Below are 13563 nucleotides of genomic sequence, written 5' to 3' on the forward strand. Positions count from 1 at the left end.
TTCTTTTAGTCTTGGATCTACAAACGCTTTTTATCAGCCAGCAGTAAAAACCACATCGGGTATTCTGATCTCCACTGATAACCCGAGGAAAAAGAGGAAAGAGAACTGAAGGTCCAGATGAGGTTCACAGAGGCACACAAGTCCTCCACCAGCACACTCTGCACACACACCCCCTGCAGCCCTCCCTGTTTCAGGGGACAGTTGCCACCCAGTTAACAAACCTACTGGAAGTGCTACAGCTTGTGCTTTGGTGTAAAAATAAACAAATAAATAAAGGAAACAGGCTAGAAAGTCCAGGAACAGCCCCACACATTGGTTGTTGACAAAGGCTCCAAAGTAATTCAACAGGGAAAGAACAGTCAAGTTCAACCAACGGTGTTGAACAGCTGCACATGTGCATGCAAAGGTGAGCCCAACCCTGCCTCACACCACACTCAAAATCAACTCAAAATGGATCAGAGACCTGTGTGAGCACTAACACTGTAAAATGTCAAGAAGAAAACACGGGACAAAACCTTTGCGACCAGGGTTAGTCAAAGATTTCTTGGAGCACAAAAAGCATGAACCATAAAAGAAAATAATTCATAAATTAGACTTTAACAAAATTTTTAAAACTTTTGCTCTTCTGAACATGCTGTTAAGAAAATGAAAAGGCAAGCCACAGACTAGGTTCAAATAAGTGTAAAACATCCATCTGACTAAAGACTCACATCCAGAATATTTAAAACGCTTTCATAACTCAATGAGAAGACAAACAAACCCGTTTTAAAAAGTGAGCAAAAAAGCTTGCCAGAGCACGCAGTTGGTGGCGCGTGAGGCTCTTAAAACGTGAGCAAAAGGCACAGGTAGATACTTCACAAGAGGAAACACGCCGGGGCCAGAACACACACACCTGGCACACACCTGCCATCCACTGGGTAAAAGCAAACCGAAACCACAATGAGGTGCCACTGCGCACCTGCAAGAACCGCAGGATGAGAAAGACTGGCGTGCCCCAGTGCTGGCAAGGACAGACCAGAACTGGAGTTTGTGCACTGCTGCGGGAACATAAGACGGTGTGGCAGTTTCCTACAGAGCTAAACATGGACCGTCAGACTCAGCCACTCCACTCCTAAATACGTACCAGAGGTAAAGAAAGCATCTGTTCAATAATGAGTGGTACACAAATGTCCACAGCAGTTCTATTTCTAACAGCCCAAAACTGGAAAGAGCTGGAATTCACCATCAACAGGTGAATGGGTAAACAAGCCATGGTACAGCCATGCAACAGAATGCTCTGGGGAAGAGACAAGAACCAGCTGTTGACACACATAACCATGTGATGACTCTCCAAACAATCATGCTTAGTCAAGGAAGTCAGAGGAAAGACGAGTGTTTGCCACACAAGTCCATTTACATAAAATGTTGCGAAGTGTTGACCCATCAGCAGACACAGCAGATCAGTGGATGCCTAGGACTAGGGAGGCCACCGAGGGGACGAGGGTATGAGGGACCCAGGGGTGGAAGCACTGTGGTGCCCATCAAAGCAGTCGTTTCATGTTATGGACATGCTGAAACTCAACACTTGAGTTTGTGCACTTTATTTATGTACGCTTTACTGCGTGCCAAGTCTACCTCAATTAAGCTGCAAAAAAAATGACCACTGTCACACTAAACCTGCTGCATCTCTTCTGGGTTTGAGGGAATAATTTCCTTCCTTGCACTCATTTTCATAAAGTTACTTCTAGAACAGGGGCTCTGGCCAAAGGGTGAAGCCGCCATGTGGACTGCAGCCCAGGCCACCCAGGATGCCAAGGGCTGTGTCCAGACGGGCCACAGGCTCCTAGTCCCCGGCAGATGGCAAGCGATTCACCTCAGCTGAACCTTCAGCAAAGAAGCCAATTATCAACTAAGTCTGCCACAGGAAACCACTTCAGGATCACCTGAGTTTCTCGAACAGTCGTTTCAAACAATCTTTCTGACAAGAGCCCTCTTTTCCAAGGGAATCCTATGTGGAGTCCCAGTCCACCCAGGCAGCCCCTGAGATACCCACGGCATGGAGTGTGGAGATCGCGCTCCTCTGTGCTTACCCAGAACGCTGCTTGGCTTCTTTTTATTTCTCCGCCGCCTTTTCCTAGCCGGCTTGATCCAGGGGCTGTCAGTTTTCCCCTTCCTCTTGAGAAATTTCTTCTTGATGCTGGATTCTGAACTCTGGAGAACCAAAGGGGTGGGTACATAAAACCAAAGCACGGGGAGCTCCTGAAGGCAGGGAACACTACAAATTTTGTTTTCCTGCAAAATATAATACTTGCTCTACCTTGAGTCCTCAACTAAAAGATTAATTTCACTTCTAGATATTTTTCTGGATCACATTTTTAAAGATACCCATGCTTTTCGCTGAACATCTCTCTAAGCTTAGCTACTTTCAGAGGAAAAAAGCCAAGAAAAAATGGAATTTATAAATTTTATCTGAGTTCGGCACAAAAGAAAAGAAAAATTGGAAAGTTCTACGCAGGAACTAAACAAACGAGCTCAGTAAAAGAACCTGCTTTTGATCATATGTGTCCCTCATCTTGCTCCCAAGGAAAGGAGTGATCATGGCCTCCGTTTGCTTCAAAATCTATGCCTATGTTAATTATCTAAACAGAGAACAAGGAAAGAGGCTATAACTCATCAATAGTATTTCAAGACGTTTTTTAAGCATCTGTTTCTAACATCTGGATGTAGGGAGGGCATCTAGCCGCCACCAGTTACCCTTGCTAACCCTGGAGAGGGAGCAGCAGGCTCAGATAGTACGAGGATCTCACAAGCCCTTCTTCCAATGGGTAAAAAGAGACATTTGAGATGACATGCTCAACACACAGGCAGAGGCCACAGCTGCAGCACCCCAGGCTTTCCTACTGGACCAAGTTGTGGCTGCCATCGCACATGTGTCCTGGCACTGGCACCTCCGCCTGGCAGCAGTCCCGCCCCAGGTGGGGACAGCGCTGGGGCACCGCCTCAGGGCACAGACATGCTCTGTCCACCATCCCTCCTCACAAACAGCCCTGGCTCCTAGTGGAAAGAACTTCTGCAAGCACTGCACCCAGAGTTTACTGCTGCTTGACTCCAGCTCCCCTCCACCATCCCAAAGAAATGACACTTGACTGCCACACAAAACAGTCATGACAGACCAATGCCATGAACCACCTTCGCCCTCTTCTGGGTGTTTCTCAGGTCACTTTCTCCCTGCAGCACAGAGTCCTCCTGCTCAGTCTCATGCGCCCACTCGCCCTCCTCTGTTCAACACTCACATGCTGGGAGCTGCCCCAGACTCACTTTCTCACTCGCAGATGCCCGCAGACCTGTGTTCGACTCAGATCCAGACCCCAAGACCCACCTCCATCACTTGTTCCTGCACACTAGGAGTTAGAGACCTCAGTGTGGGCAGAGCAAGACCCTTATACCTCCTGTCCCTCACCTCTGTGTGACAGCCAACCCACAGAAAGCCCTGTCCATTCTACTTCAAAATACCTCAAATCCTGCCCTTCCTTCTCTCTCACCTTAGCCGCTGTGGCAGAATCCCAACAGCTGTCCTTGCTGCAACCCCACCTCCGCCCAACCACTCTCAAGGGGCAACCAGCATGTGGGACCACACCGTCACTCTCTGACAGCCTCCACAGTCTCCCCTCCCAGCACTCAGTGGGGCAGCCCCTGCTAGGCCTGGCCTCCTGCCTCCTGTTGCCCACACCCTAGGGGCCCAGAACACCCCCCCATCACACCCCGAGCCCTACACTGTGACTATGCACGGGTGTCTCCTCTCTGGCTTTCCCAGGGATAGGACCACATGCACATGGCCACCACCATGTCCCAGCTCTGAGCACACACTGGCGCTCAGTAAGCAGTGGCTGAGCAAAGGCCTGGTGTCCCCCGCACTCCCTGCAGTGTCAAACACCGACGTCAGGGTGAAGACTGGGAATTACCAAATCAGACTCGTCTCCGCCTTCCTCTTCCTCCCCAGTGTCAGCGGACTCCTGTTCCTCCTCAGACTCACCATCCAGCTGATCAGCCACACAGTAGGAGGCGAAAAACCAAACAGAAAACAAACACTAATTAGATCCTTTAGTAGCAGAGGACTGGACTCAAAACAAATTTTAAAAAACACACTGGCAATATATACTGGAGAGGCACACAGGAAAGACCCCACCCTCTGTCCACCACCTGGGCTGGGCTGCCCAGCCAGCTCTGCCCAGTGTGTGGGAGTGACCGTGTGCCAGTCCAGGCAGAGAACGAGACACACCCCAAGTTTCCACTCCTACTGCCCACAGAGAGACACCCTCCCACCCCAGACAGGGCTGCTCCCCGCTCTCATTTCCATACTGTGATCTGGAAGGTGACCACCGTGGCACATACGCAAGTATGAGTTCATCAGTGGGATGCTGAAGATTACAGTACTGGTGAAGACTACTACAAATCAGTGCATTTTATGCGAGGGAGAAGACCTTCTACTAAGTCTTAAGTCTTGCATGGCCATATCCTTGGCCCATTTTTCTACCGGGGCCCTTGCTTTGTCATTGATTTACAGAAGCCACACACACACATACACATGCACACGCACAGAATGACGTTTTGTCTGTTAAATATGTCATCAATATTTTTCCTATCAAGTTTTTTTAAGCTTTGCTTCTATTACCTCTTACTACGTAAAACTTTTAGATTTTATCTAAACAAGTCAAAGATGTCCATCTTCCCCTCATGGTTTCTGGGTTTCTGTCTTACACTAGAAGACCTTTCCCATTCAAGATCAGAAAAATAGTTTCCAACATTTTCTTCAACAGTTCAATACTTTGTGTTGACACTTTAAGTCTTCTGGAATTCACTTTTTAAAATAACAGCTGTAGTAAGATATAATTCACCTACTCCAAAACTGATCCTTTAAAGTATACAATCAGTGTTTTTTGGTATATCCAGAGCTGTGTGTGCAACCATCACTACTGTTTAATTCCAGGATGGAGTTTACATTTGTCATATAACATGACGCATGTGCCAACCTCTATTCTTCCCCAAAAGATTAGTCATTGTCCCAATAACATTTACTAAAAAGTTCATGACCCCTTGGCCACTAACTTAAAACCCCACTCTTACAATGAACTGTACCCTTCTATACAAACAGGTTTGTAAGAACTCCCTGTTCCATTCGCTGACTGCGCTACCACTCTGCAGAGATGGCCCATTCTAATCCCATCCCTGCACTGGCCACGCTGCCTGCCTTCCCTGTCCCTGTTGTGCACAACTCCTCTACATGCAGACTGACTTTAGAGTCAGCAGTTCCACAAAAAGTCCTGATAGGATTTTGGTGGGAACTATTCTAAATTCATAGATAAACATGGGAGGACAAAACAATGGGTCTTCTTATTCAGACAAATAAGAGTCTTTCCATGAACTTAAGTCTTTTTTCAACCTCTTTCAGCAAAGCTGTACAGTTTTCCTCTTATAAGTAATACACATCTTTTTTTGGTAAATTTATTCTTCGCTACTCTGGTGATATTAAGGAGTTATAGCTAGTTTTTCAGGTGTGATATTTTGGTTTTTTTCTCAAAGAGTCCTTATTTTTTAAAGTTCCTTACTGAAATCCCTGTTTCAAGACAATCCAAGTCTAGATCAATAAGACTGGCCACGTGCTGGTGGCTGTACACTGTTCTCTGAATGCTTGTGTATGCTAACATTTTCTACTTAGAAAAGTTTTTAAAATATCCCTCGGCACTGATGGATTTTATTGACATTGCTAACATTACATTTTCTTACTGCAGCTATATAAGAAAATTACTGGTTTTTATGTCTTGATCACATGTAAGTTCAGCTCACTAGCTATAATGGCTTTTCAGCTGATTCTCCTGGATTTTTTAGATGTAGATTATATTCTCAGCAAACTTTTCTCCCCAGTCCCTTTAAATATTGATGCTTCCTTCTGGTTCTTCTCCTACAGCACCAGCAAGAACAGTCAACACCACTATGTCCATGTTGGAGGTGAAAGCAACAACACCCCCTCTTCATGACTGACAACAGAAAAGTTCTGCATTTTTCACCACTAAATACAGCCTTTAGTCAGCTTTATTTAATGAGTTTTCTTTTAATTTCACTGGGTAGTTTTTTATTTTAATAAAGATCGACCAGTGAAACTACCAACCAAAAGAGGCAGGCTAACAACCTAGTAAACTCCACTTCCTTCCAAAACTCCAGCAAAGTGACAGTAAAGGAAGGAACAAGGGCTCCTCTGTGAGGGGCTGCTGCCTCACTGCTGCACACACGACAGCTGCAGGGAATCAGGCCTAAGTGGGAAACCCAAAGAAATGGAAAAGAAAAGGAACACAGCTGACATAAGAGTAAGGAAGTACATAAAAAGGGAGCTGGAATCTGGCATAGCTGAACTGAGAGAGCCAGAACCTAAGTGAGCTGGGAAACAGCAAGGCAGCATCCTGTGCTTGTCCTCGGCGGTGGCGGCAGGCAGGTCTGAGACCTGAAGTTCCCTCGCCCAGTCCCTTCCAGTGCCCAAACCAGTTGACACACCACCAGTCCCCAGGCCCAGGCATGGCTTCTGGCTAAAAGGTGAGGGTCCAGCTCTCCCCAACCAGTCCCAAAACTGTCACATGACAGGTCCTTGCACTTAGCTTCTAATCCAAATGGCCAGCCAAAGTGCACTAATCGTTTCAGTGAAAAGGCAAGCTATGAATGGAAGACGTCAGGGTGAAGACACATACAACAAGGTCTCACTTCCAGACACAGAACTCCTACAGAAAGATTTCTTTTTTTTTTTTTTTTGTCTTTTTGTGACCGGCCGCACCGCGCCGGCCATCCCTATATAGGATCCGAACCCGTGGCGGGAGCGCTGCTGCGCTCCCAGCGCTGCACCCTCCTGAGTGCGCCACCGGGTCAGCCCAGAAAGATTTCTAAAAAGGACAAACAACCCAATAGATAAGGGGTTGAGACTTGAGCAGGAACTTCACAGAAGAAGGCATCCAGTGACAAATACACATATGAAAAAGGACTTAATCTTCTTTGAAATTAGCAAAACACAAATTAGAACTATGATGTGACATCACCTTACACTCCTGGAGCCATATCTGGCAAGCCAGCAGGGCAGAAGAAATGCCCAAAGAAAGCTGGTAGGAATGTAAACTGGTACAACCACCCCGGGAAACTGCATGGCATTGCCTACTTATACTAAGATAAGACACAGCAATCCCACACCCAGGGAAACACACACATGTACAGGAGTGCTGGCAGCAATATCATCTGAAACAGCCCCACGTGGAAACAACCCAGGCATCTGTCAACGATGGGACGGACAACACAGAGTCATGCAAAGGGATAATGTGTACCAATGGTCCTCCATCACTCGGTCTCAGGACCCCTGTACTCTTAAGGAATTACTGAGAACCATACAGAGCTATATCTACTAACATTTGCCGTAGTGAAAATTTAAGCTGAAAGTGTTCAAAGCACAAGTCTATCGGCCATCACAGCACAGACGTCTTCACGTGTAACTCCACTCAACGAGCATGAGAAAGGCCAATAACATCTCAGCATTATTATAATAGTTTTGACCTGCAGACCCCCTGAAGGGTCTCAGAGATCCCCCCAGACTACTTTGAAAACCACGATTCTATAACAATGAAAATTAATGCACAATATTAATAAATCCCCAAACAATTCTATACAATTCTCAGGGTGGGAGTTACTTTTGGGGGTTGGGGATAAGAAGCTGGGAAAGTGTGGGGGCTTCTGAAGAAGACTTTGGTCCAGGCAGTGGTCACAAAGGCGTGTCATTCTTTAATCACTACTGAACTATGCCTTTGTCATATGTGTAAGTTATAAAGTAATCCCCAAATTTCAAAAAACAAAAAGCTAAACTTTATAAAATGCCTTTTAAGCACATACACACTCTGTAGTTTTTCCTCACTTACTCTGTTAATCTACGGAAATCTTGTCAATACAGTTCCAGCAATGAAACAATCCCTTCCTAAGGTAAGCCCTACTTCCTTATTATCAGTATGATTTCTTTTCCCCGCCCCCCCCCCCATTGTTGGCCAGTACAGGGATCCAAACCCTTGACCTTGGTGTTATCAGCACTGCACTCTAACCAAGTGGGCTAACTGGCCAGCAGTGATCGGTACTATTTCAAAACATAGTTGTATCTGCCCAGTATTCTGTTTAGGACTTTTACATTTATGATTTGAAGGGAGTTCAGCCAATAGTTTAGCCTGAAAATGGGCTAGTGTCCTTTTTCTGTCTTTCTCTCTTCTCGCTGCTTGCATAACAAAACCGTCTTTGTTTATTGGGAAGCTGATCTATTCAGATTTGTTTCTGCCTTCCCATTTTGTTTTCCGTTCACCACACTTTCTTCTTGGTTCTGTTTTTGTGTCTTGATTCTTTCATTGGCCTGAGAGCCACTTAATATTTTACTTTATATCAATACCTAGAGTTTCTCGGTGTCTAGATTCTCTCTGGAAGATGAGAACTTCAACCAAAAGACAAAATCAAGAAGTAGACGCAAATCCATATGGCACGTGGCATTTTGCATCATCAGGGTAAAGAACTGTCAGTCAATAAATGGCGCTGAAACACTTGCCTAATCATTTTGAGGGAAGGGCTGGGACCCCCTACCTCACACTTTATTTAAAAAGCTTTACTGAAATGTAATCTATATACCATAAAATTCACCCATTTCGAGTGTTTCTATCTCACATTTTATCACAAAGTAAATTCTATATGCATCAAATATTTGTAGAGAAAAAACGAAATCAAAGAAGTATTACAAGATAGTTGGTGTCAACTTACCCAAAACAACCAGAGAGAAAGATCTGCCTGTCAAAACTAGAACCCAGAACCCAGAACTCCTAAAGGAACAGACCAGTCCCTGTGAGTTCTGACATGACAGACAGGGCCGAAAGACAACCAACTGGGGAAACAATCGGAGCCAACAGCTCAACTACATTTGCACAAACTTTTACAAGATGCAAAACCTAATAGGAAAAACAGGCCAAGGACATTTAGCAGTTGGTTCACAGAACAACAGACACCAAGAGCCACTGAACATGTGAGAAGTTGCTCGGCCCCTCTTATTAACAATAAAACACTGAAATTCCAATAATGCAGACTTTCTGGGGAAGGTGAGAAACACCGTCCCTTCCCAGGTTACTGCAGTAAAAGCATGAACTCATAGGTGATCTGGCAATATTGAAAATTAAAATTTTAAATGCAGTACACTCAACAAAAAAGTGACAGTAAAGGCCCTTGACATACTGCTTGTAACAACAGAAAAATGGTCCGATCTACAGGATGGAGTGTAACACAGACACAGAAACAATGGGACAGGGGATCAGCATGTTTGTGAGGAAGCAGGAGGCACAGGAGAGTCACCAGAGCAGAGACATGAGGGGAATGTACTGCAGGGGAGTGGCAGTACGCCCTGGCTGTGTGTGAGAAGTTTATTATAATTACCATTTTAAAGCACACCAAAGGTTACAGGGCACCTGGACAACGGGTTTATGATACTGTTTGCATCGTTATACTTCTCTATGTGAAAGGGAAAAAACCTAATAATTATTTTTAAATAAATAATGTTAAAACTCCCTTTAAATCTCTAAATAATGTTAAAACTCCCTTTAAATCTCTAATGTTAACATTTTCCACTAATTTACTTTTGAATACATAAGAGCTGGGAGCAACATTTTAAAACTTGCCCCAATACCTGCTAAAAAAGAACAGATATAACTGCTAAAAATGAATTTGAAATTGAAGCAAAAATAAAAAAAAGACTCCCTCAAAACTCTGACAAAAGAAAGTGATTAACTCACATCAAAGGTTGTATCTACAGAGCACAAAGCCAACAAGGCATAAAAAGGTAGTAAACAAAATTATACACTTTCAAACAAGTCACTGTTTCAACAAATTCACCTGGAACTTCCCTCCCGTTAGTTTCAGAATAACTCACTAGATACAACACTCCACCTTAAAGGTGGTAGAAAGTTCCCTCAAAAATTCTGATGCACGTGAACAGTAAGGCCACAAATATCTACGTCAGCCTGATTCTTACCTTCCCATTAGTCCTCCTTGTCAAATGGGTCACTTCTAATTTATCGTTCTCAGAACTGAAAGAGCATAATTTATGCCCAGATTTCAAAGCCTACTCAGAAACTGTATTGCTAAGAACTTTCTAGGTTTCCCTGAGATGCTGGGCTCAGTGCTGGGGACCAGGAGCACCTGCAGTACTCGCACCCAGCCAGGGCAACGATGCACGGGACAAGGCCGAGGGTGGACACAGGACGAAGCTGTCTATGCAGACAGCACACCTGGCCCACCTGTGATGCGCTGGTGTCAGCAGAACTGCACACAACATTCCACAAACCAGTCAGACAGTCCTAGACACACGCTCTACAAAGGGGGGGGCAGAGGCTTCGACCACACTGTGGAGAGTGTCCAGGTTAAAAGGAGGCTCCTCACACACAGGCCAGACCCTAGAGCCCTGAATGGTACACAGTAAGCCACCAGTTACTACTTTGGGTTATTATTATTCCTGTCAATGAGCTTAAGAAAAACTTCAAGAGACCTACTTCAATGAAGGATGTACAGGAAGAAGACAAGCACTTCTCAGATGAAAATAAAGTAATCTAATAATTCAAAGAGAAATAAAATACAAAAATCCAAGTCAAAAGTCAATAGGGAAGTTTATGAGGGCCTATGAGTGCCCGGACTGCTCACTCTCAGAACCTATGGTCAGCTTTGGGATTCTCGTCACTTGCGCCATCACCCGAGAAAGGCGCGTCCTACCTTGTGGATGCGGTCCGTTTCAGACGTGCTCTCTTTAGAAGTCCTGCTGTCCTCAGTGGGGAATGCAGCTGCCTGCTCAGCTCGGTGATCGTCTTCGTCCTCCAGCTCCTCTGAGTCGTCCTCCTCTGAGTCCAGCTCCAAGCTTTCCCCATTCACGTGAAGAGTGCTGTCACCCAGGTCCTTCTCACCCTGGAACACGGGCACACGTACAACCCTCACAGCAGGGCCACTGCGCATCACCTACAAAGCCGCTAACTTTCACTTATGAGCCTTGGATGATTGGGAGGTGTGAGGGCCTGTCAGGGGGCAGGGACACAATGAGAGGTGCCCTACCACCTGGAGAAGAGCCCAGCAGGCAGGTGACCTGGTGTGAAGAGGACAGGGAGGATGAGGTGGGGTCTCCAACGACCCACCTGGACACGGAGGCTGTGCCCCTAGAACGGAGGAACTTTAGAGCTTTGATTCCTTCCATAAGAATCAACGTCATCCAAATTACTAATCATCTCACATGATGCTCTTTTGGCCAAAGAGGTCCTGGACACAGAAACATATTTCCAAGCACATGTGACAAACAACTCAAATGTTCCTCTTACCTTGGAACCCACAGTGGAATGAGTTATACTCTTAAACATCTCAATCACCGTCCTCTGTTTTAATACTTTGGTCTTTTTCTTAGGAACCAGGCTATAGGTTCCCATTCTTCGTTTTTTCTTCCGAGATACTGCAGCTGCTAAAACAAAAGGCAAGCAAGCTAAAAAAAAAAGTCAAAAGGGGACAAGAAAGGAAAAGAAACACCATTCAAATGTTTTTAAAGGTAGGAGACAGCTTACAAACTCTGACACCAAAATCAGCAGATCTCATCCCATCAGGCGCACTTCCTGTGGCCACTGACACAACAGAGGCAGGTGCCCCTGCACATGACAAATTGCAGAAAAAGCGGAAACACTCCCTAGGTCATCTGCTCCATTCACAACTACCACCCCACCCTGCAGGCAGGAACACCACAAACCATCAGCCCTGAAATGCCTCCTGTACCCATCTCCTCAGCTTGGAGCACAGGAGAAGTCCTCTCACTGTGCAAAGTAAATCAACATGAATAGTATGTGCAGCAGAAAGAACATGGGACTGAGAAGGAAGGGGCCCAACCTCACAGCCCATCACTGGGGCGGCCAGGACAGTCTTCCTGGGACTCTGCACTCCATCGCGGTGAGGAGCACATCACCTGACCTCCAGGCGGTGCCCACCACAAATGCTCTGCAGCCCAGCACCCTTCGCCACACCCTCTTCCTCTCTCTGCAATCCAAGAACTAAGGAGAAAGGAGGTCCCTGAGGCTACTGTCCAGCTCACTACTAAAAGACAAGAGAGTAGGCTGGCTGATCAGCTCTGCTGGTTAGAGGACGATGCTGACAGCACCAAGGTCCCGGGTTCCATCCCTGTACCAGCCAGCACCAAAAAATAAATAAAAATTTTAAAAACAAAATAAAAATAAATAAATAAAACAGAGTGAAGAAGGGAAGGAACGAACGTCTGGGGGACCTGGAGCAGTGGTTTTCAAACAAGAGGCAGCAGCGGGGAAACCGGGGGCTCCGATCCCTTTCTGAACAAGGCAGCTTCAGGTTGACTGGTTCTATGCAATGAGACTCTATACGATGTTTTATTTTTTAAAAAAGTTCCAGGGCTTAAAAAAAAAAAAGAGAGATCTAAAAACCATTGCTTTAACATAGAGGGAACTACTGACGGATTGGATTAAAAAACATGTTTTAGTTCTACAAAACACAGAAAGAATGTTGCAGGAGCATGCACCAGCAGGGACAGGGGAAGGCCAACAGGGGGAGGGCCACGTGGCAGCCACCGAAGCACAGGCTCTGCAGCCCACACCCACCACAGGGCAGGGAAGACTCGTCAGCCCTGGGGCTGTGGGGACCGGGGCCACCACCAGTCCATTCACAACAATATCACCCCATGCATCCTACAGTGCGTTCACTGCAGGGAGAGCTCAAACACACAACTTGACACACAAAACATGGCTCTGTCCATTCACGGGTTGGACAGCACAGCTGTCCTCAGGCTACAACAGTCCCTAGGTTGCCCTAAGAACATGAAATTCACTGACATAATCTTGATATTTTGAATGTTTTTTGGAGGGGAAGGGAGCTGGATTTAATCATATAACTTTGAGGTCTTTTCAGCTTTAAATATACATACTTTCTCACTAGATTTTTTCCTTATTCCATCTCAGTAACCCATAGTAATTAATGTAAGAGACCAGGGTATGCCACCTGTTTTTTAAATAAAGTTTTATTGGCACACAGCCATGTCTATCTGTTGACACATCATCTATGGCTGTTTTCATGCTACAACAGCATACAAAGTCGGGACAGAGACGTGTGGCCTACAAAGCCTAAGACACTTACTATCTGTCTCCTTAGAAACAGTTTGCTGATTCCTGTAATGAACTGCAGAGCAAGGACAAAGGAGACAAACCTGCATTTTATTCAACTAGGAATCATGTCAGGGAGTCTGTCAGCTTGGAAACAAAGTATGATGTTCTAGTGGTATTTTCTTATTGGGTTAACTAGTTGTACACGTAAAATATGTGCTAGTTAAGTATTGAATTTATTATACTATAGTATAGAAACATCCGTGAACAACTTTTAGAAATGCAAGCTCTATTAAGCACATGAATACTTATGAACAGGTGGCTAAAAGCATAAAAAGACAGGGCTGCCCTGGTGCTGCAGGGGAGGGCTTCGGCTGTGTCCTGGTAGAGGACC

General features: G+C 45.4%; 1 protein-coding gene across 9 annotated transcripts in view; it reads right to left on the bottom strand.

Annotated features, from left to right (window-relative positions):
• Positions 1-13563, bottom strand: part of EHMT1 (euchromatic histone lysine methyltransferase 1) — a 187224-nt gene that overhangs the window by 69484 nt on the left and 104177 nt on the right. For 7 of the 9 annotated variants that reach the window (XM_063082639.1, XM_063082642.1, XM_063082638.1 and 4 more), the window contains 4 exons: positions 11382-11539; positions 10789-10977; positions 3942-4019; positions 2070-2190 (listed from right to left, as the gene is read on the bottom strand). In XM_063082639.1, coding sequence (XP_062938709.1) covers positions 2070-2190; positions 3942-4019; positions 10789-10977; positions 11382-11539 — 546 coding nt within the window. The remainder of the gene's footprint in view (positions 1-2069; positions 2191-3941; positions 4020-10788; positions 10978-11381; positions 11540-13563) is intronic. The other 2 variants (XM_063082643.1, XM_063082640.1) reach the window with 1 other exon arrangement.

This window comes from Cynocephalus volans, chromosome 17, assembly GCF_027409185.1.
Source record: "Cynocephalus volans isolate mCynVol1 chromosome 17, mCynVol1.pri, whole genome shotgun sequence".
Classification (NCBI taxonomy): domain Eukaryota; kingdom Metazoa; phylum Chordata; class Mammalia; order Dermoptera; family Cynocephalidae; genus Cynocephalus; species Cynocephalus volans.